Below are 22,856 nucleotides of genomic sequence, written 5' to 3'. Positions count from 1 at the left end.
ACTGCACTCACAATCAGAAGCACATGTCTACTTTTCAAATTTCACATATGGTTCAGTTTTATTCATAGGGACTGTGCAAACATGGATGAAACTGGCTGAATGTGGTTTCTAACCCTCATTCTAGGATGGCCTGTATGGCTAAAGAGTGCTTCATTTCTTATCTTGCATGGGCTAGCTGCCAGGTAGCTTGTTCGTATAGCGAAGAGCTTTTTCTACACGTCCCCTCTGCCCAGCAACTGTCTGATGCCTCTGTTTGCCCTTGGACAGGAAAGAGAGCAGACGAGCTTTACAACTGCTAGAATTGTACATCACTACAAAAAAATCTAAGAAATGAGCAAGGGGTCAGGGGGTTGCTTTTCACTGTCATGCCTGATTTACACTCTTTCCCAGCAGGAGTTGTGATTTGTCTTCATGAGGGAACCCCCATGCAGCAGAAATATACTACTGCTCATGGTTAGTAAGAACTGGGGGAGCTGTACAATCAGACGTGCCACATGACTGCACTGACCTTGAGCTAAACACCTACAGGATAGAGATGACCTGATCCTGATTGTCTCTGGGTTTCATCCAAATCAGCTCTTAATCAGACCATTAATGGTTAAACTGGAATAATCTGACAACTTCTCCCAGCTCTTTGGGCGCTGGTGCTTTAAGGAGACCTAGAAACCCTGCAGACACACCAGCCCACCATGGCTAGGATAAGGTACCCCTGCGTTACGCCGTACGAAGACACCTTTTGGTTTAGCACCAGCTAGGTTAATCTTGTCTGTCACGCTGCAAATCATCAAGATTGGAGAGATGAAAGCACTTGATCTGCAGCAGGCCAGTGGTGGTGACTCTGGGTCCTGGAAGGCACTGGGTGTTTTGTGTTTCATCCAACCACATTGCTTTAATGAACCATCACTTAACGGCTCAGAACGTCCACTGGTTCTAGATCTTTAGCCACCGCTGCAGGCCTGACGTTTCGTTTCAATCAAGGGTGTCCAAAACTTATCCTGGAGATCCACTGTATCTGTAAGTTTTCTAGGTCTTTCTAAAGCACCAGTACCTGAAGAGCTGGGAGAGGCTGGTACATCTGTGCGATTAAGCCAGTAATGTGATGATTAAGGTCGTTAAGGGCTGAGCCGGAAACCGTCAGACACGTCAGTCCCCCAGGACCAGGACTGGAGACCCCTGCCTCGACACTTGCGACTGTCCTGAATGAGATGTTTGGACCGAGGCTCTGGGCTCAGGTCTGTGTAACAAACCGCCTCCAGGTCTCACAACAGCCGGACGCAAAAGAGGCGCGCCCCTCGTGATTACCTGGCCTGCAGGGACCACAGCGCTGCTCTTCTCCCCTGGTTGATGTCCAGCTCCAGCAGGCGGGGCACGTCGGCCAACAGCGGTCCCGACGTCACCGGGGTCTTTGTTACGATACCATAACTCCTTGCCGCCACGTTGCTGTCCCACAAGGGCTGAAGATGACCGTGAAGCGGCTCCCTGAAAAACACAGTCCTGTTACCGGAGCCGAAGGATTCCACATTCATTCACATGCTTCAGCATGTGTTCCACATGGGGAAAACTTGCTTCATGCTTTACCGTGACTTCAATGTGCTTTGCTGCTCCTGACTTGGCTCTCCTCTTGGTATACCGCTGCACACATTCAGAGAGCTACGTCCCCACAACGGGGGCGCTGAAGCGAAGTGGGTAAGCCTTTGATCTCCTGACTGACAGGATGTGGGTGTCACAATTGTAAACCCATTCCTCTTAAAGACACTCCAGCCCTTCCTTGTTTTAGACTCATCTCCCGCACCTGCCTCCGGTTCCAGCCCCCCGTGTTATATAAGCCAGACGTTCCTGCCTATCGGGGCTCAGCTTTGGAAGATGGACACCCGGAAGCCCGCCTACCTGCGAGTCCAGGAGCGACTCGACGGCTTAGGCTTCATCACGGCGTCCTGACCATCTGGGTCCAGGACTGAAGCGTCTGGTCCCGTTGCCCACTTTTTATTGCCCCGACCTGTCTCCAAACTCTGTTTGTCTGTCAGGATGGATTACCCGGTCTTGGACATTTGCTGCACTCTCGGATTTGCCTCAGATTCCCTCGGACTGTTTGCCTCTGCCACACCTCCCCTGAACACTAGTGTACCATGGACACGCCCCCTGTTTTCCTTCCAGCTCCTTGCATGCCTTTTTCCCCGTATTTTCCTCACTCCTCCCTGGATTGTGTTGTCTGCATAGGGTCCTGATAGAACACTGCGTGACAGTGGATTCAAGTCCCCACTGCAGACATTGCTGTAGTACCTCCTTCAAAGTACTTGACACCAGAGGCTCCAGTCCCACCCAGCAGACCATTATTGCTGGGGGGCGATTCTGTTCTGGCCTGCTGTCCCACCCAGGAGAGGGGGTGTCTTGGGTTCCCTAGCCTGTTTAATCCTGCAGGAACCAGGATGAGCTCAGACCCGAAGATCTGCTGTGGCTCCAGTCGGGACTTTATTTCTTTTTACACGACTGTAATAGCATTGCCAGCAGTTGTGTCAAACATCCCAAGAGTTTCCTGTGCTTTGAACAAGGTCTGTCAAAAACACTGCCGCTACTTACTCTGGGGGAGAGACATACCTGGTTCCCAAGACAGGCCCCGGCACATCAAGGCGACGCAGCGTGACGGGACGGGACAAGGCGGGAAGGGAGTGGGGTGGTCTGCCGGGGCTGAGGGACCACACCAGCTTCCTAGGCTCGGCCCGGGACAGGAAGTGCCTCTGCAGGGACGGCTTGGTCTCACAGGAGGAGGGGAAGGGGCTGACCAGATGGAGGTTGGTGTCCTCCCTCATCTAGCAGGAGCAGGCAAAGATGGGAGATGCAAGGGAGTTAACCTTGGCACCCTTCAGCCAAGGTCTTCACTGATTTTAGCCTTGAGCCTAACGCCAATCCCTACCTGGCTGAACAGGTACAGCATGTGAGCGAAGCACACTTTGTGTATTTGGTTGATGGTGGCTTGCTTGGCAGCCCAGCGCTGTAAAACCGCTTCCTGGAAGACATCCAGCTTCTTCAGGAAGGAGTACAAGTCCTTGACTGACTTCCCGTTGTTGAGGTCCTTTGCTGTTGTTAACCTTACATTCAGGTTGTACCTTAGACAGGGGAGAAGAAAATGCAAGACATTTCCTCATGCGGGGTCTTACTCCGCTACTCCTGCTACTACTATTACTATCTTGCCATTACTCTTACATTTACCATTTACATGCAAAAATTCTGAGAAACTACTCAAACTGTTTTGTTAAAGTGGATTTCATTTACTTTTGTGAAATGCACACTTCCCTCCAGTGTTTCACACTGGAAACACCACAGCAGGTACAGCTACAGCAGCTACAGCAGGCTGACTTCCATATCACTGGTTTTACATCTGGAAATTTGAAATCCCAGACGAACAAGGGAACTTTTTGCTTTGGCCATCGCTGATGCGTCTCCAAATACAACTATTCGTAAAAGCTTCCTGCATACTCTATCCACACGCCATTACCTCACTTTCTGTATGTAGCAGTAGGCCGTGTATTTTCGGAAGAGACACGCCAGACGCAGCTCGTCAGTGCTCAGAGCCCGTATAATGAGGTCACTAGCCAGGCTGTAGAGCTGCGTGGAGATGTCACCCCTGCGCAAAGCCTGCTGCAGGAGTCTCAGGTTGGTCTTCTGGGACTCCACGTCAACCAGGAAGGTCGTACCAGCCATTCGGGTGTTCAGAAGATGCTCCCCCTCCTCTGGCATCTCCTTTTTGTAGCGGGCCACGTCTTCCTTCAGAGTCTTCGGCTTGGCTCTGCTCATTCGCACCCTCCTTTGCGTGCCGTGACTGCTGGCAACAGAGGTTTCCGTTTGAATTCTTGCTGCTTGATCTCCTTCCTCCTGCTGCTCCAGTACTGGGGCCATTATGTGCTTGGGCTCACCCACCTCAACAATCGCCTTTTCCACGAAGACCACCTGCTCCTTGGGCCTGAGGCTCATCTGCTGGTGGATGTCTAAGAGGCTTTCCAGAACCAGCCTCAGCTTGCACAACTGTATCTTTCCCATTCCCTGGACATCATTCAGCTGGTCCAGGAGAGACTGCAGGGTTTTGATTTGATGCGGTCCTAGTTTGGCAGCTTTCCTTCCATCCGGGCCGAGGAGGGCCTTCATCTTGGTGCCTGTTTCCTCGAGGTGTCTATCCTGGGCGTTAAACATCTTGCTGATCTCCTTGAGCATATCCCCAGGATTCCCAGGTGCGTCCTCCCAAAAGCCCGCCGCCCCCAGGTTGTCATCCAGATGGGGCATTTTTACAATACGGTCGGTGAAGGTGCCGTGGAGCTCGCTGACCAGTTTGCTGAAAGCAGACTGGATGGTCTGTTCCAGCAGGTCGTAGAGAGCGACCGCGTCTGCTGCCCTCTTAGGCTGGTCTTCCACTCCTTGACCAGTCAACAGGGAACGCTCGGCGACATTCAGCACAGCCTTCTGAAAGTTCTGGAGGAGCCTGGTGCTGATCTTCTCCATCTCCTCCATGATGCCGTCATTCTGATGAGATGCGGCTGTCCCCTCGTCTTCAGAAAGGAGCACCTCCTCTTCCAGAGTGAAGCTTGGCTCCACGTAGGCGATTTCCTCCTCTGCGGCCAGCTCCACGGGGGGAGAGCTTTTGATATGTTCCGGCTCCACGGGGGGCACTGCCACGTCCTTGGGCTTCTTTTTCTTCTTGACAGCTTCCGTTTTCTTGCTTTTGGGAACCGGGGAGGGCGCCGGCGGGGTTTGCTTGGCTTCCTCCTGGACGACGCTCAGGAGACTTTCCTCTGGAACTACAATCAGGGCGGTCTTGGTCACCACGGGGGAAGCTTCCCTCTCCATCTCGCCCAACAGCGCGGCGTGCTTCCCTTCGGCACAGGCCAGCTCCTTCTCCAGCCGGGCGGCCTTCTTCTTGAGCGCCTCCACCTCAGTCTTCAGGCGCTCCAGGTTGGGCCGGGAGTCCTCAGACCTCACGCTCTGCAGCTGGGCCGCCAGCTCCAGGTTCTCCTTGGTGCGCTCCTGGAAAGCCCCGCTGATGTTCTGAAGGCCCTTCTGGATGAACTTGAAGGCCAGGCTCAGCGCCTTCTTGCAGGAGAGGGACTTGGCGATGTCCGAGATCATGAAGCTCAGCTCGGCCACTGTCCTGATGCCGAGGCTGGAGTCCTGGAGGAGACGCTCCACGCCGGGCGGCTGCAGCTCCTGGATCTTCATCACCATCTTGGCATCCACCTTACTTTCCCGCCACCACCTCCACACTCCGCCCTTGTGGATGGCTGCCATGACACACGGTGAATACTGCATGTTATTTCAGGAGACACAAATGTATCTCAACACTCAATACATTGTGGTGTTGCCAAGAAGGTATTAAAAAGACTTTGGACAGCCCTGATAGCCCTACTATAAGCATGCCAAGGAGAAACTGCAGGGGATTCAAGGAAATGAACATTGGGAGAGGAAGAGCTGATTACTTAAGTGATGTTAACTACTAATCTGAACGGGGCGGCATGGTGGCACAGTGGCGTGTATTGCTGCCTCACAGTGCAGCGCCCTGAGATCGGTTCCAGACCTGGGGTGTTATCTGTGTGGAGTTCAGATGTTCTCCCTGTGTTTGCGTGGGTTTCCTCCCACAGTCCAAAGACACGCTACTTGGCTTCTGCGAAAATTAGCCCTGGTGTGAGTGTGTATGTGTCTGTGCCTGTCTGTTGTGTACCCCACCTTGCGCCTGCTGCTTCCCAGTACAGGCTCTGGCTCCTTCTTGAATAAAGCAGTTAGTGCTAATCTGAACAGAGAACGCCGTGATTGTGACACAAGTGTGCTGACGAGGTGAAGATGAAGGCTTCAGTAGTGGAAATGAGGCCTTCAGGAAAAGGCTTTGCAGAGTAGAAGAAAGGGGCTCCTAATCTATGACAGATAAGCAATGGTAACATAATCTCTCGAGTTTTGTCTGATGTGCAGAGCACAAACTTCATAGCTTGTCTTTTTGTAAAACGAATAGCACTTCCCATTGACCACTGGGGGGAAAACTGTGGCAGGCTTCGCCCGCTCCGCTGACCTGCTTGTTTCTTCTTGGAGCTCTTGGTGTCCAGTTCGAAGAGCAGGGTGCAGAGGCGGCTCAGCCTGTCGATGCAGCCCTGAATGGCGCCGAGCGATTTCTCGATCTTCTCCTCCATCTCCTCCACCCACTCCTCCGTGATCTCCCTCACCTCTCTGTACTCCTCGTCTTCCTGCACCTCTTGCAGGGCCTGGCCTAGGAACCCAGATTTCCCAAATTACAGATCTATCTAGTCTAATCTAATTCAGTTTTTATGCTCTCATTACTTCTTTACACTAATTAAGTAGTATGTCAATCAGCAGCAGATCAAAAATGTACCTGTAACACCTGCAGGACTCTGACCCTTGTGGACATGAGCCTTTGTTTTTAAATTGTGAATGAAAAGTGAAACACAAGCCAGGGGCCACAAGTGAAAACTGCCTGGAAGTGCATTTAAAAATGGAGGCACCTCTTTACACGAAGGGTTGTGGGAGTGTGGAACAAGCTGTCCAGCCATGTTGTTGAATCTGACACCCTGGTTTCTTTCCAAAAAACAGATGTGCGAGGTTCTCTGATCAATGAACTACTCACTACCTCGTAGGCTAGTTGGAGTGAAACGATTTCCTCTCGTTTGCAACCTTTCTTACACCCATCCCTGCCTGAGACTCTGAATGAATACGGCTCCATACTTCTTACAGCACGGGCCTGCACGTCCGCAGATCCAGGGCAAGACCAAGCGCTTTTAGGCCACCGCAACCACAGCCAGACCCCGCCTCTGTAGACCCAGGAGCAGCCGGCCTCACCGGTCTCGGTCATCCAGCGCAGGACGCAGCCCAGCTCCGTCTCCTTGTCGTAGCTGGACTGCAGGAAGAGCGCCATGCCCTCGAGCTGCTGGGCGCGTTTCCTCTTCTCCTCCGCATCGGAGCCCGGCGTCACCCGGCCGCCGCGCTCCGCCTCCAGGGCCGAGCCCAGCCGCACGTGGTGCAGCGCCAGATTGACGCTCCTCAGCACGGCGCGCAGGCTCTCGCCGACGTCCTGCACCGGGGGGCAGAGGGGGCAGAGGGAGGGGTCGGCGCCGCGGCCCGACACAGCCCGACCAACAGCCGCCGCCACACGGCCACACGGCCGGGCTCCCCTCTCTCTGCGTCTCGGCATGATTGTGGAAGAGCATCTACTCCGGTGTCCTGGGCCAGTTTTCACCCATCACACCAAATGTACACCTCTGTTTTGTCACGGCCTTCCGTGCCGAAATGTTCGCCATCATTTTTTAACCCGAACAGGTGAGGATGTCCACACGGACATTTAAGAACCCACTAATTTAAAAGCCTGTGGGTAAGAAACTGCCCCTTCTGAGGAAAATACAGAACAGGCATACAGCTCCACCCTTTTGTCAATGGAAACATTAATTAAATAAGATAGATTTTATTTACAATGACACTCTTTTTCTGTCAGTTTTCATATAAAATATATCTGTAGAGTTACACTTGTTGTTTCTCAAAACGGGCGAATCTTCACACGAAAGATTTACTCCGGAGAAAAAATAATATTCCAATTACGCGCGAGTTTCTCTACAAAGTCTTAATGAATTTCAGTACGTATCCAAACAAATCTCTTTCATACCTGCTACACTTTACGTATCTGGCAACAGCCCCCAGACCAAAATGAATAAACTGGTTTATTAATTTACATCGATATATTTCATTTTGAATTTTATCTAACTTAATTTGAAAAGATTGTTACTGTTGAGTCCGTTACCCTCTTAGCCCTGTGCAGCTGCGAAAACTCGATCTTCTTCAGAACCACCTGCACAGAATAGGGGACCTCAACGTTGGAGGACTTCAGCGACGTTTCCAGATCAAGATCGCTCAAATTATCTTTGACGTCCATTTTTTTAAAAAAATTATACTTTTGAGTAGTGAAGCGAAGCTGTCCGCGCAACAAACTTGGCGCAGCCTCCACCGTGTCAGAATAGTCTTGGGTGACGTCATAAACCATCCACTGTGACGCCTCTGCGCACTTCACCGCGTTGATACAGATCCTCTACATCATTTCAGACGGATATTGCGTTCATGTGAAACTAGCCTCGCTAGACGACAGGCAGATAGCAGAATGCAGATATCGCATGTAATATATGGAATATTTCACTTGCCCTTACTGCCGACGCTTTGTGATTTAAGTGGATAATAATGTAACGCAACGGGGGCTCAGGGGGGCGCCCTTGCCGCATTAGGTCGGCCCCGCACCGTCGGGGGCTCGAACCCGGGACTCCCGCGTCATTCTGCAGGGACCCAGATCTCTCTACAGCCCAGTAGCTGTAGTCCTGCTATCACAGGGAAGGGCGGTGACGTCACCTGCTCTGGTACGCCGGCTCTTACACAGTACCTGTCGGCCGTAAGCGTTACAATAACTACCTCCATTTCAGCCACTGAGTCAGTCTCCAACGGTTTTGACTCCCTAGCCTCTTTTCCATTTGCTACAACAGGGATCTGAAACCCCGATCACCCGGGAATTTTACAAGTACCCTCTAAACAGGGCTGGACAACTCCAGTCCTGGGGGGTTGCACCACCTGCTGGTTTGCACTCATTAGCAGAATGGAACCAGTTTCACACTTTTCAAAGGTTTTAGGTGGCGCAGTGGCTAGCATTGTTGACTCTCAGTGCTGGGGCCCTGGGTTCAATTCTGAAGCTGGGATGCGTTCTGTGTGGAGTCTCTATGGTCTCCCCATGTTCATGTGGGTTTCCAGCAGGTGCTCTGGTTTCCTCCAGTCTAAAGGCATACTGGTAGGCTAACTGGCTACCGGGAGAGTTGGCCTCCGGTGGGGTGTGTGTGTCTGACCTGCTATGGACTGGTGTCCTGTCCAGGGTGTATCCTGCCTTGCTCCCCCCAAACCTGTACTGGGTAAATCGGTTTCAAAATAAATGAGTGGAAGGAGATCTAGACCAAGCAAAGCTACTGGACTCTGCCCCTCGAGAACTGGAGTTACACACCTGTGGCTTAAAACAAACAAGTCAGTGAGCAGAGATCTGTGGAGCAAGTAAATGTATCCTAATTAAGCACCTCATTGATCAAATTAAATCACTCTGAGCTCAGCTGACTCAAAGCCCAGAAGACACTGCAGCTTTCAGGCAGCTGACGCCTGAGGTGTAACCCGGTAACCAAGACATGCACACAGGATCATTAAACACCAAGCAGCATTCGGAGGAAAACAGGGGAAAGACTAGACATCTGACAACAGATCATATTTTCTTCCAACAGGATTTTATTCCGATTTCTCAACATTTGCAAACAATGAATGACAACAATGGGAAAAAAAACTGAACAAGTTTTTGTAATTTAAAAAAACGTTTACAAATTTAAAAAAAAACACAATTCATCACTAAACAGTGCTGTAAAAATAAAGAAACCACATATTTTCACCGGCAGCATCATGTCAACTTCATAGACCTGTGTTTTATAGATACCATTAAAATAAAATGTTCTTTAAATTCAGTTGCATTGGCTAATGAACCCCCCATGGAGGACCAGCCAATTTCCAACAGAAACACTCTAAAAACAATTCTGAAAACTGCGGGGGTAACAGCTACTCTAAAGATGTACAATAAGATCAAAGGAAATGTCTACATTTACTGCATGTAGTCAGAGCTCTGCATGTCCAGTGAAATGATTCAGTTCACACAGATGTTAAGGCTAGCCCCTGTCAACAGCTCTCCATATGAAACTCAATGCTCTAAGCTCACAAACATCAACATCACAAGCATAGAAAAATGAAATACATGTGTGCACTGCCAGTAACTGAAAGGGCAAAAAATAGAAGGCATGCAGTTTTAATAAAGGTGTTCAATTTAATTAAACCCTGCCATTTAAAACCTAGCCAAGAGGGGGCTGAGGTTTGGAAAGCCACTGTTAAATTCACAGCATTAATGCCATCGTCTTAAAAGACTTCAGGAATAAAACCTGCTGGCCTCAAGGAAATCAGGCTGTAGTGTGTTTCTGTGCTAGACACACCATTGAAAGGCATGACCTTTGGATCATAGAACTGTTTTGACAGTTTCTGGAATCACAAGACCCAAGCTGGCTGGGTCACTGGCTAGCAAGTGGCTTTTAGCTGTGCTCAGTATTTCAGGCTTCAGGGGTAGTAGATTAAAAGATTACACATGGCATCTGTGTATGTATTCATACTGTGTAAACAATATCACTCATTACTTTTTTCAAAGCAAGGATGCTTTTAAGGGAGCTTTCAGTCTTTTTTAAATTATTGTCCTGAAGGAATGTTCTGTTTATTGTGATAAGTGTATTCTCAAGACAGCCTTCAGCCTTGCTTGTTTTAAGTCTTAAAGCATGCACTGCTGTTCTCTGAATTCCACTGCTATATCCTTCAAATGTGTCCATACCTGCCATGGTCAATTCCTGTGATATATTCAACAGGAATCCCCCCTCCTTGTCCTGGAGGACCACCAAGTTTTATTGGGGACTCTAACCCCTCAATGCCTGTAAGCTTGGAAAACCAGTTAACCAGTTAAGAGTTCCGTGACTTAGTAGTGAGGGAACATTATTTTACAGGTTTGTTTCAATCAGCAACGGATTAAGACCTAAACAAGGTGACCTGACCGCTTACCCAAATAATTATCTCATTTTAATGACTTAAATGACAGGTGAAATGACCAAAGACCAGTCAAACTGAATTTCAGCACTCAAGTCAATCAAGCAATTCAGGATCAATTCAGTAATTAAATGAATTAAAGGAACCAAAGTCCCTGGAATTGCCTGGACTGGAAGAGTCAGAACTGGCCACTCCTTCTCTCCACCTTTACAAACTCTTAGAAAACACCAGTTTCAAGCCGAGGTCTTAATGACCTACACACATTTATAACTTAGAAGTCAAGACTTTTGTTTTAAAACAAAATCAGTCTAGCACTGAGACTGGCCGCCTACAGAACACATTGGTCAGAATAGCAGCAGTGCAAGAGCTGAAAACAAGCAACGTTCCAACCAAGCGAATCAGCTGAATGGAGCAACTGGTGGAACGAGAACCAGCCGACAACGGAGACCAGCAAGGGGAAGAGCTGGCCTAGAACTTCCTTACGAAAGCGGACATTTCTACTACAGACAACTGAAACCTTCCTGCACTAGCTTCAATGGCTGCAACATCCCATTTGTTCGTCCAACAATATTTAGAGGTTCGTAGTGCCTTTGGGGCCCTGTAAACAGTCACACGGGAAGTGCAGGCTGGGGAAGGTGGCCTTCCTCCTCGCGTGAAAGACGCGATACGTATCTGTTCAAAAACAAAACAAAAAAGCACAGAACTAAAAATCGGATCGTTTCGGTTTTGAAAAGAAAAAACACAGTTTCTACAGTGGTTCATCCTCTGGGGCGGGGAGCGGGGACGGAGGTGCACCAGTAACGTCATCACGTGTCTCGTTTCGGAGTGCGCGGTGACCCTGTACGTGCTGAACTCGAAGACTGGAGAGTGACAGGAAGGAGCACGATTCCAAAGTGAAAACGTTTCTGGGCGGATTTGTGTCCCGTGCGCTATAGGGACTGTCCCTCTGTCCAGCTACAGTGTGGACAAGCGTGACAGACTAGTGGACAAGCATCTGACTGTCCTTCCACATGCCTGGCTGCTGTGGGTTACCTGAGCTCAGTCATTGGCCCAGTCAGGGAATTTGTAAGTGCTTTGGATTCCTTCACTGGAGAGCAAAATGCAAAGAGCAAAACAGGACAAATGCCAGAGAATTCCTCAGAAGACCTTCAGATCCCTTAAAACGTAGTGCAAGCTGCCATGAAAATGCTGGAGAATACATTCGGATTCCTGAATCGGAGTGCAAATGCTTGAGAATTCCTTCAGATTCCAGAATTGGAGGGCAAACTGCCACTGAAATGCTGGAGAATTCCTTGGGATTCCTTCACGGCAGAGCAGAATGCCTTGAAAACGCTGGCTGCCGTTCCAAAGGGTGCCGACTCTGCCCTGCCTCTCCCCAGCCAATGTCATCTGTTCTCCTGCTAGGTTTTGCGGCGCTGCTTAGCCAATCGGTTCAGGAAGCAGCAGGTCACAGAGGCGACGATGCCGACGCCCACCAAGAGGGCCGAGGACACGCCCACCACGAAAGGGATGAGGAGCAAGTCGCCGGCTGCAGAAGGAAGAAGATGCGGATTAGCCCGAGACGCGCGGGACAAGTGTGGGACGGCTGCCACATTCTTGTATGGATCAGGGGGAACAGAGAGCAATGACGCGGGCATCCATCCAGCTGCCTGCACAGCTGCAGCTGGGGAGTGAGAAGGGCACAGAGGCACCCGGCCCAGAAGAACGCACCCCACTCCGCCTCTCTGAATAACACCAATTCCCACAGGTGCTCAGAACAACTCCTGCAGGCCCGGACACTGCTGCTGGCTGTGCTGGGACGCATGCATGACATTCTACTCACCCCCTGAACAAATGGCTGGAGCAGCCCTGGAATATTTACATTTCATTCAAATCCCTCGCCTGCCGATTCAAATGAAGCTCCTCGTGAAATGACAATGCAAGCTTTCAGGGAGCGCCCGTCATTGAATTTATACGTCAAAGCAACAGTTTTCCTCAGCCACCTTACCCCTTAAAAGACTAGTTTACATGTAGAACTAAATAACGGCTCATAGTAACGGCCTACAATACCTCTCTTCACAGGTGGGTCTCGGACCCGCTGAGCTCAAATGGAAAACCAATCAACGGGTTGGGAGTTTCTCAAGAGAAAGGAATCGGCGGGGCCCCCTGAGCAGCTCGACCAGCTGCTCACTCGGAGCCCAGATGTGCTGGGTCTGAGCCTCTGTTATGTCACACGTCTATTCTAGCCAAGATTTCCCCAAGCAGCCGTGCTGAAAAATACTGCTGTCCTTCAGTCGTCTTAATGAACCCCTTGTGTCAGGTCTGGTCACACTTATTAGACAGCTATGAAATTCATTTTATACATTTTTAGACTTTCACCCAAAACAATTTAAGAATCCAGAGGGTGCTGTCGTGTCACTTTACAGAAGAGAACACTAAGAGACTAGGCAGCCAGCTCTGCACTGGTTCCTGGGTCAGCCTCCAACACTGTGACTGACCGATCCTCTTCCTTAACCACTGGCCTGCCTGACCAGGTCAGGCACAAGGGGGGCACAGACAGAGACACCCCTGACTGGCAGGAAGAGACAGCGATATGAGCACTCACCCCGGGCGTACATGTAAACGCGCGCAGGCTGCGAAGTGGAGCGCGCCCCAGTGTTGTACCAGCCCCCGTGTGGGTCCTGCCCCCACACCTCCACGTGGCACTGGTACAGCCCCTGGTCCTCGGCCTCTGCTTTGTGGACTCTCAGCCTGTAGCAGCTGGGGGAGGGGCGGTCCACGCTGATGTCACTGTTGTTGCCGTGGAGACGGGAGGTGCCGTCGTGCGCCAGCACAGCCACCAGAGCGGGCTCCGCCGGCCCCTCCCCTTCTTCCCTGGTCATCAGCCAGTGCACCTCCACCTGGGCGGGGCCTGAGGTCACCGTGGTGACGTTGCACAGCAGCGAGACGGTGTGGCCGCGCTGGAGGGGGGGTCCCCGGGCGAGCCCCACCTCTGCCTCCACTCGCACCTCTGCGGAGACAAACAGGGCATGACGATACATCGGTCTCCATCGTCTCGCGGACAGCTTTAACCAAGAAGAACGAGCATCAGCTCACACATTCTCCACTTTCATGTATCCTGTCTCACACTCTGAAAGGATGGTCGATTAGGACAACTGATCGTCAATTAGGACAACTGATCGTCAATTAGGACAACTGGCGCTGAAGTGAGCGTGTGTATGTGTCTGTGTGTGCCCTGATGGCTGACTGGGGGGAAAAGTAACACTCCTGCGTTTGTCTGTCAGCTGTCAGGCTAATTCTCAGGGAGTTTCAGCTTTAGATTATAACGCTTTGATCAGGACTCAAAACAAAACAACGTGAAAACACAGAAGCCGTGATATAGAAGGACGAACTAGATACTGTGGATGTGGAAGTAAAAATAATCAAAATCATAAATCAAAATCAAGTAAGGGTATTATATGTAGATTATACAAAGGTTTTACGGAAAATAAATCACATTCTGTGGAGTATATAAAAGATAAATGTGTTAAGTTAAGGTTTCAAATGAAGAGTGGTTTAAAATGTGCCAAATATCAATGGAGATGTACTAACTTACATTTATGGAGAGAGTATTGTTGGAAAAATATTGTTAAATTATTACCCCGAAACAGAAGGCATACCATATTGGGGAAAGTCAAAATGTGTGGAAACCAAGAAGGTAGTCACTGGTAAATAATCTGGGAGTGTCCTAAAATGAGGCCTTTCTGGACGGATTCACATAGGGCCCTAGAGAACATATTTGAAAGGAATTTACCCTTTACGTTTGAGGTTCTATATTTTGGCAAGTTAGATTTTCACTTAAGTCATGCTGACAAATATCTGTTTGGAATTATCTGCAGGTAAAAGGACTAATACAAGAAAGTGGCTTCTTCCAGATTTACCAACAATCCATGATTAATTGAATTGCTAAACGAACACAATGTACACAATGGAAAATTAACCTTTTCACTTAAATTACAGATGAACAAATTTGTCAAATATTGGTCCAGGTGGGTTAAGTACTTTAAGCCTTTAAGGACTGAATTTGTGGAGAAACAAAATAATTGAAACTAGAATTATGTATGAACATATATCTACATAATTCTTCTCCTCTTCATAAGTCATAAAAAACGTATGTAACTTTCTTATTTTGAATGCATATAGTTCGGTTAGAAGTAAAATCATTGTAACATATAAAGGGAACAAATACATTTTCATGTGTGATGTATATTGGAAAATGTGTATTGTAAAAGGATTGTTGTGTAATGTCATCTGTATTTAAAATTCTGTTGTCTGTTCCTCTAAAATAAAAAGTTTAAAAAAAGAAACCACAGAAGCCAGGGAATACATTTTCTTTCTTTTACCAAGGTGCTGATAGCACCAGTCCTCAGTTTTCCAGGTAAGAGAAGGGGAACCGTTACGTTCTCTCTTCCTTTCAGGACGCACGAACAAAACAACTGGACAAGCTGCCTGGACTGCTGCTGCTTCCCACTGGCCTTCCTCTCCTCTGTTACAAGCTTTCACTCTGCAACATTAGATACTGCTCAGTGCCACATACTGGACGGCGAAGCGAACAAACTCCTCCGAGCATCGTGCTCACCTTTCATCCTCAGGCTGACAGTGACCCCATTGGACCTCTGGCTCGCCGCAGGGCTGCTCGTGCCAGGCGTCCGGCCGGTGTAGACGCTAACCGCACAACGGTAGATCCCCGCATCGGCGGGGTGGGCGGAAAACAGCCGCAGAGAGTACCGCCCCTCCGCCTCCTTCTCCAGGGAGGCCCCGCCCCTCCTGCTGACGTCATCGCCCCAGGTCACCACCCCGTCGGAACCCATGCGGGCGACTTCCAGCTCCGCCCCCCTGTCGGCTGCCCGCCGCAGCCATTGGACGAGCAGGGAGGGGCGGGACGATGGGCTAATCCCGCCCACTTCACAGGATAGGCTGAGAGGAGATCCTGCCGAGAGGGACACCTCCCCTTCTGGCAAGGTGGTCACTGTCAGGGAGTCCGCTAGAGAGAGAACGAGTCATCAAGTTGCAAACCGGGAAAGGATTTTTCAGGTCTTCAAAGGCCATAAGGCCTTTCCAGCACTGATCTGAATTTGTTTTGGGATCAATTTACCATTTTTTGGTCTTCATCAGATGGCAACCAAAAAGTACTTTTAAGATCTGCAGTATTACAGTCTTTGAAGACTACTGGCCAACTCTGAATTCCAACCAAGACCTATTTAGAACTGACCACTGGCTGCTAGACTGGTTTCCATTCATTACCTTTCCAGTGCAGGTTAGCGGAGCACAGAAACTGCATATCCTTCACTCTTGCAGTAAACAGTAAAAAAGGGTAGATGCCTCAGTAAACATGAGGCATCTACCCTTGCTGAGCCCGGTCTGGGGTGAGTACACCAGGGATAGGCAATGATGTCACTTCCTGTCGAGCCAATTCAATTGTAAGCCTCGTGTCCAGCTGGTCCCTCATAACTGCTATTAAATGAAGCTCAATTAAACAATCAACAGACAGTCACATCAGTTAGTGGCTGAATCCGCATGCTGCAATGGCAGGGAATCGCAGAGGATTCCTTTCCTTTGGGAAAGTTTATAACCACCAAGTCCAACTCCACATTTCCACTACTTAACATGACATGAAGGAATCGGGGGACTGTAGCAGCTGGAGAACAATGGGGACAACAGAGCACGAGAGGAACAGTGAGTGTCTGCCTGTGAGGTCACATCACAGGAGAACAATACTGCCACTGAAACACAGGACCCAGCACAGCTGCAGCTGGGAGATCTGGAGCACCAGGTTCGAGGCTTCACCCCTTAACTCCCCCCCCTCTTTCCTAATGTCGAGAGTTAAAATCAAACCTACTTACACTAGGGACAGTACAGTGACGGCACAGAAACAAGATCTTCCCTATGGCAACGAGCCTGGGCATTGTCTATATTCTACATTCATTTATTAATTAGCGTCCATGCACTAAGGGAAAGCAGAGGAGTAAAGCCAGATAAAAAGATGCCTAGATGCCTATGAAACAGAGGGATGAAGATCTGGGAGTTTTGCACAATGCACCAATTTCAATTTTTAACCAGACTTCATGCACAGAGATTTTTGTGCACCCTGGCGCTATCTGTCTGTGAAGTTCGAGTAGGCAGCTCTGTCAGCATGCGTAGGCTGCAAAGGAACAGGATTATTCAATGCTGAAAGGAAAAGAAACAAGACCCAACGTGGTGTGGGGAGCTCTTCAGGTGCCATGGAGAGTGAGGGAGAGAGGGAATGAGTATCTATTACTCACCCATGCTAACTTATTAAATCCTTTGCCCCTATGAAAAGCCATGTGGAAATGTAAGATAAGATACGACCACTTTGTTGGCCATATACAATTTCTTGTCTTAGGAATTTGTCTTTTCGCATAACCCAACTTGCTCTCCATGAGACGCACAGACAGGGACAGAAGCTTGGGGTCAGAGCGCAGGGTCAGCCATCGTACAGCGCCCCTGGAGCAGTTGGGGTTAAGGGCCTCGCTCGGGGGCCCAACGGGGTAGGATTCCTCTGCTAGACGCGAGGTACGAACCAGCAACCTTCCAGCCACAGGTGCAGATCCTTAGCCACAGAGCCACCGCACTGCCCCATGAAGTTTTAATGCAGCTAAATGTCTGTCCCTATATGTAGCTCTTCTCACTCACCTAAAGGCTGGACGGTGACATTTCCCAGCTCCAGGGTTCTCTGGGCAATCCTCTGCCAGGTCATCTGGGGATCCTGGATCCACTGGATCACTTCGCAGAAGAAGGACCCAGTGTCGCTGGGCACCACAGAGCTGATCCGCATCACGTACTGGTCCTGCCCCCCCTCGCTCCTCTTCTCCAGCGACACCGTCCCGTCCGCGTACCGCCTCTCGTAATCCCCTCCCCTCCCGGGGACCACGCTCAGGTGCTTGTCGATGGAGATGACCTCCCTGAGGTTGTGCCCCCCCGCCGGGCTGCCCCCGGCTCCTTCCCCCGCCCCCCGCACGCCGAAGGTGACGGACACGTGGGTGTGCTGCTGAGACTGCACGGAGGCGGAGCATGTCAGCTGCAGCTCCGCCCCCTCGGTCAGGGCCTGGCCACTCAGGGAGCGGGAGGAGGTGTGGCTGACTTGGAGCGTGTCGGGGATCACTGTGGAGAGAGAGTCAAGGAGAGGGAGAGGTGACTGACACTGCAGGGCAGTCTTAACAGCACAGCACCACCCACAGGCTTGGCTGATGAACTGTACAGAGTCCGCAGACAGAAGCTCAATGAGGTGTTAATTAAACCCCAAGATCTCTCTAGCTCTCCTTCTAGCCTTGCACTGCCGGTAAACCTAGGATGTCGGACTCCACGCTGCAATTACCTTCAAACTGGAATAGCAAGTTGTTTATATATATATATGAGAGCCCACTAAATTTGGAATCAAAATGTCTTGTGAAGACTCAGGTCTGCAGCGACGCCCCCCTGCGCTGCCATGTGACAAATCAGCTCCACAGTGGAGCTCAGAGTGAAGGAGTGGCTCCTCCCTCCGGCCAGCAGACTGGCCCCCGAGCTGGACGAAACCTCATCTTGTGTCTGACAAGAGAAGTGGCTGGGAGTGAAACCAACCAGCGCGCTGCTGCTTGATCCTCCTTCCCGGGGTCATCAAGCTGTGAACCGGCAAAACGCCGCCAGGATGATCTTCATTCTTTCTCTCGTTCAGAAAGAAAGGTTTGTACTCTACCCTCCCATAGTTCTCAGTCCTGCGTGGAGGAGTATTTTTTTTAACAACTAGGCAGGCTCAGCAAGCTCCCCTGTCCTGAAGCAGTAAGGTAGAGGAGGTTACCATTGACGAGGACGCTGGAGCTGTAGTTGCCTTGGTAGCGGGCATCAGTGCTGGGGGTGTAGCACTCGTATGTGCCCTGGTCCTCTGGCCGCAACCTCTGGATGACCAGCCGCACCCTGTCGCCGCTGTCCCGCTCCACGCGCACCTCCCCGGAGCGCACCCGCGCTTGGAAAGGGGCGTAGGGGAACCTCCTGTCCCGGGTGGAGATCACGCCGATCTGACGGCCTCCTGCGTCCTCCCGGATCAGGAACCACTCGAAATCCTGAGTGCGGGACCCCTCGTACCCCGTCACGGAGCAGGGCAGGGACAGCGGGAACCCCGCTACGCGGTACAGGGGTCCGGGGGGAAGAGTGACCTGGCGACACTCGCAGACCGCTGTGGACAGGCGCACACACACACAGAGAGAGACACGGAAGAGGGAGAGCGTGAGGGGACGACGCTGAACTTCAGGGGTCAGAATCAGAGCAAATTTCTGACAAACCGAGAGAAGCAAAGAGCGACTGGGACATCCATCATACCTACAGTAGATAGCACTGCTGTCTTTTTTTTTGTTTGTTTAAAGATGGCCCTCCACACTTATCAAGGAAAAGGAAGAAATCTATTACCCAAACCCACACGGCCATCCCATTTCAGCATGAGCAGAAAACACCAATTAACCTGAGCATAATAATAAAGTGTATTTCATATAGAGCCTCTAAAAAATAGTAAAAGTAGAATCTCAAAGTGCTTTTACAGTAGGTGTAAAACACAGTTATAAGGATAGCAAATAATTAAATAAGCATATTTAATAATCCTGAACAAATCAGAGTTCAGATTTGAATACCCAAGCATGTCAGACATAAAATATCCTGAGGCCACAAATTTTCTCTCCATGCTTCACATACATCACCACTGAGCCCTAAGAAGACTGAGTAAGAGTCTCAGCAGGCTGAGAGGACTATCACCGTGCAAACCTGCAGAGATCAGCGACACCTGACAGGTAGAAAAGGTGACTTTACAACAGGGAGGGTACAGGACAAGACTCTTAAGGAGATGCAAATCAAAACAGCTGGGCTGTTTTCTTTATGTCAGAGAGTGTGTGTGTGTGTGTGTGTTCTCGTGCTGTGCTGTTCCTTCTACAGGCATGGACTGTCCCACCATTCCCCATGACGTCACGGGCTGACAAACACAGCGCAGCCGAGCTCGGCCAGATTTCTTACTTCTGCTTCTGCTGTTCTGGGTTCCAAATTCCCCTTTACCTGCTGATGTCATCCTTGAAAACCCAAGCCTGATTGCTTCAGGCTGGACTGGAAAAACCAGCTGCTGTTCCGGAAGGGCAGCAGGGACATCATGTCTGACCTAACAGGGGACTCAGGGCCTGCTGGGTGCTTTCCAGCTTCCTGCAAGACCCGGAGCCATGGCATCAACCTGGCTTTGAGTGCAGATTTTCAGCACACGGCCAACTCAAGTCATATTACAACGGCAGGAAATGAATAAGAAGGGCGTCTTTTTCCCATCCATCCATTTTCTAATCGAATGATCAAATACAGGGTCGTAGGGGAGCTGAAGCCTATCCCAGCAGGCAACACCAGTCCATCACAGGACACACACACACCAGGGCAGTTTTTCCCAGAAGACAACCAGTATGTCTATACCGGAGGAAACCGGAGCACCTGGAAGAAACCCATATGAACACAGGGAGAACATACAAACTCCATACAGACAGCAGGTGTGGAGTCGAACCCGGGACCCCTGCGCTGTGAAACAGCAATGCTGACCACTGAGCCTCCCAGAGGTATGTTCCTCAAGCGCAAAATCTGTCATATTGTTTTTCTCAGGGTACAGAAACAAACACATGCGGACAGAGCCTAACAACATCATGTCAGTGTCAGGACTGAGGTTAACTTGGTAAGACCTGACAGACAAAAACTACCTAGCCTACACATATGTTGAGCCCTCTCAGTGTAATGTGTTCAGAATGAAACATTTAACAAGCAGGGTGCCTGTACTCTCCCACGCTCCATTTATATTTAGCATGCATTTAACTGATGATAAATTAACAATGTAATTTAATCAATATACCACTTATATGGAATATAATTGGATAAAATGATGTATTTGTATTGATCACAGTGCAAGTCCGATTCCGAAGTGGAGAGCAAACAGGTGATGACTGGGTTTGCTCTCTCATCATAAGGGGCAACTGGACTCAGATAGGGGTACCCAGCCCTGCTCTTGGGGAGCCCCTGACCTGCCAGGTCTCGCTCAAGTCCACAGGTGGGGGGGCTGTACTTTAACCACGACACCGCGCTCTAGAAAAGGGATCACTTGCAAAGGTTCAGATCAAGCAGATCAGATCAAGTCAGGCCCACACAGGATTCAGTGAGGTCAAGCAGGACCCAGCAGGTTTGAGGAAGGGCGGGGCGGGCCGGGTGAGGTCCCCAGGTTAGGGTGGGGAACCCCTCATTTAGAGCGGGTCAGGCAATGCGCACCTCGGAAACCGACAGGCGGATGATCGCAAGGAATTCTTACCCACTCCTCTGTGTAGAAATTCCTTCGTGATACAGGTCGACGTGCAATATTCGCTCCTAACAAGCCTCGCGAATCACAAATCGGATTAGAGCACACGAATGTGCGTCTGTCCACCCACGTCAGAGCCTAGTGCACCCTGCCCGCATATACACAGATTTGTAGACCATAGCACACTGCGGTGGCGCCGGGTCTGTCCACAGCAGGTACACGGTCGCACAGGGCTACATGTAACAGACGGAGCCGACGGGCTTTGCTGCGAGACTCACCCCACAATAAGCAGACAAGCCCGGCGGCCGCTCCCCTCCGCGTCATGTCCGAGTGACGGAAAATGCTAACTCCCACGGTAAAAAAATGGAACGTCCACTTCACGCACGAAATCCGCCCAGCATAGCTCGGTTCAGCAGAGCAGGCGAGTGGTTTCAAGTATTAACTCCCAACGACTTTGCGAAATGGCTTCTGAAACTGGATCAACGTCTTGATTTCCGAGAACCTCGGTTGTTTAAAATAAATACTAATATTATTATTTCCCGCATCCACCGAGATGTTTGCCAGAAGAACAACTTATTTCATCACAAGCGTCTGCTCGAGACCTTAGCAGTCCGGTGTTTCTCCAGTGAGCTCCGCGAGTGGATTTCAGCCGATATCCCTCCTAGTTTGTATTATTCCTTTCCCCACTGGCGCGAGTCCCGCAGCTGCGTGGAGGCAGAATGTAGGCCAGCCCCGCCCTCCTGGGGGCGTGGCCTGGGCGTGGGTGAGCCTCGTGGACAGGACTACATTCAAAAACACGCGCAGGAAAGCCCTCCCTCGCTGTTCCCTGGTGTTATTGACAGCGTCGGAGACGAGGAGACGTCCTTTTCCCTGTCCACAAACTGTTCATTCTAGAGCTCCCTCTTTTCCGCAGTTAGAAAAATATCAAATTACACATCGATTTCCTGCGCCCCTGCGATTCTAACAAGATAGCCCATCATATGCGTAAGATATGATACGGTGGCCCTGTAGATATTATCGTTGCTGCTATTTCATCGTGCACGCAAACTGCAGTTTTCAGACTATCCTTTCGCCGGCCAGCAGGACCGAACTTCTGGGTGCGCCTGGCGGTGATAATTGTCATTTATTCTGTTTTACTATGGAATGCGAAACGAAACGGAAAAGCCACGGATTTCGAACTCCACAGGAAACGACTCTGCTAACAGAAACCCGGGTGACATTTTACGTTTTCGGCGGGGGGGAAGGATCACACCTCTCATGAATTCTCCGCCTTTCTTCCCGCCGAAGTTCCTACATCCTTGCTCGTTTTGTGTTGTTTTGTGAAAATATTAAAGACAAAACACTGAACCTGGACGCGTAGATGCAATCAGATCGATTCGGCTGTATGCCAAGCCTCGTTTTCCAGTTTTGGAAACTGTGCTTCGAGGGGATTTCGGTCGAGTTTATTGATCCTGCTTATCATCCTAGGCTTTGGCTTGAAATGACCGGCTATAATTACCATAGACACAACAGTAAAGCAGGTAAAGCGGACCTCTGTGTCGACTGATATTGGATAACTATAATAACAAACGAAATGTCTGAAACGATTATATCAAAATAATTTGTATTGTTGAAATTAATAGCTTGATTCAAACCGCTTTCATCATGATGCGTTTGACGTAATTGTTAGGTTATGGCGCCCTCTTGCGGTGTGGGAAGGTATTGGAAACGCTTGCCAGTGTCCGCTCGATTTCAGCAGGTACACTTTCAGTATGAAAGCGTTAGTGCTGAGTTCATTTAAATTCATTTAATCCCTGAGTTAGTGCAATATATTTTCATAAGTCAACGAATCGCATCATTTTAAATGAATCAGATTTTTGCTTTTACAGACGTCTGTAGGATAGTAATAATATCGGCCTCTATATTTTTATTTCCT

General features: G+C 49.9%; 2 protein-coding genes across 5 annotated transcripts in view; both read right to left on the bottom strand.

Moving 5' to 3' along the window:
* The window catches only part of LOC107077028 (protein FAM186B-like), a 36,346-nt gene extending 28,375 nt beyond the window's left edge, over positions 1-7,971 (bottom strand). For 3 of the 4 annotated variants that reach the window (XM_015344189.2, XM_015344190.2, XM_015344192.2), the window contains exons 1-7: positions 7,781-7,971; positions 6,829-7,060; positions 6,047-6,241; positions 3,494-5,267; positions 2,912-3,104; positions 2,596-2,807; positions 1,303-1,479 (exon numbers count right to left, since the gene is read on the bottom strand). In XM_015344189.2, the coding sequence (XP_015199675.2) occupies positions 1,303-1,479; positions 2,596-2,807; positions 2,912-3,104; positions 3,494-5,267; positions 6,047-6,241; positions 6,829-7,060; positions 7,781-7,912 (2,915 nt within the window). In that variant the 5' untranslated portion in view covers positions 7,913-7,971. Of the gene's footprint in view, positions 1-31; positions 259-1,302; positions 1,480-2,595; positions 2,808-2,911; positions 3,105-3,493; positions 5,268-6,046; positions 6,242-6,828; positions 7,061-7,780 lie in introns of those variants that run through there. The other variant, XM_015344191.2, reaches the window with a different exon arrangement.
* A 1,291-nt stretch (positions 7,972-9,262) lies between these two features.
* Positions 9,263-21,751, bottom strand: igsf8 (immunoglobulin superfamily, member 8). The gene is made up of 6 exons (XM_006629376.3): positions 21,220-21,751; positions 18,443-18,817; positions 17,299-17,766; positions 15,224-15,628; positions 13,211-13,615; positions 9,263-12,154 (listed from the first exon to the last, which is right to left on the bottom strand). Exons 1-6 carry the CDS (start codon positions 21,263-21,265, stop codon positions 12,027-12,029), a joined length of 1,827 nt encoding a protein of 608 aa, XP_006629439.2. The 5' UTR covers positions 21,266-21,751; the 3' UTR covers positions 9,263-12,026.
* Between the last annotated feature and the right edge of the window lie 1,105 nt (positions 21,752-22,856).

The sequence above is a fragment of the Lepisosteus oculatus genome, chromosome 1, assembly GCF_040954835.1.
Source record: "Lepisosteus oculatus isolate fLepOcu1 chromosome 1, fLepOcu1.hap2, whole genome shotgun sequence".
Lineage (NCBI taxonomy): Eukaryota > Metazoa > Chordata > Actinopteri > Semionotiformes > Lepisosteidae > Lepisosteus > Lepisosteus oculatus.
Note: the sequence above shows the minus strand (reverse complement) of the source record. Positions and strands in the feature narration are given on the sequence as shown.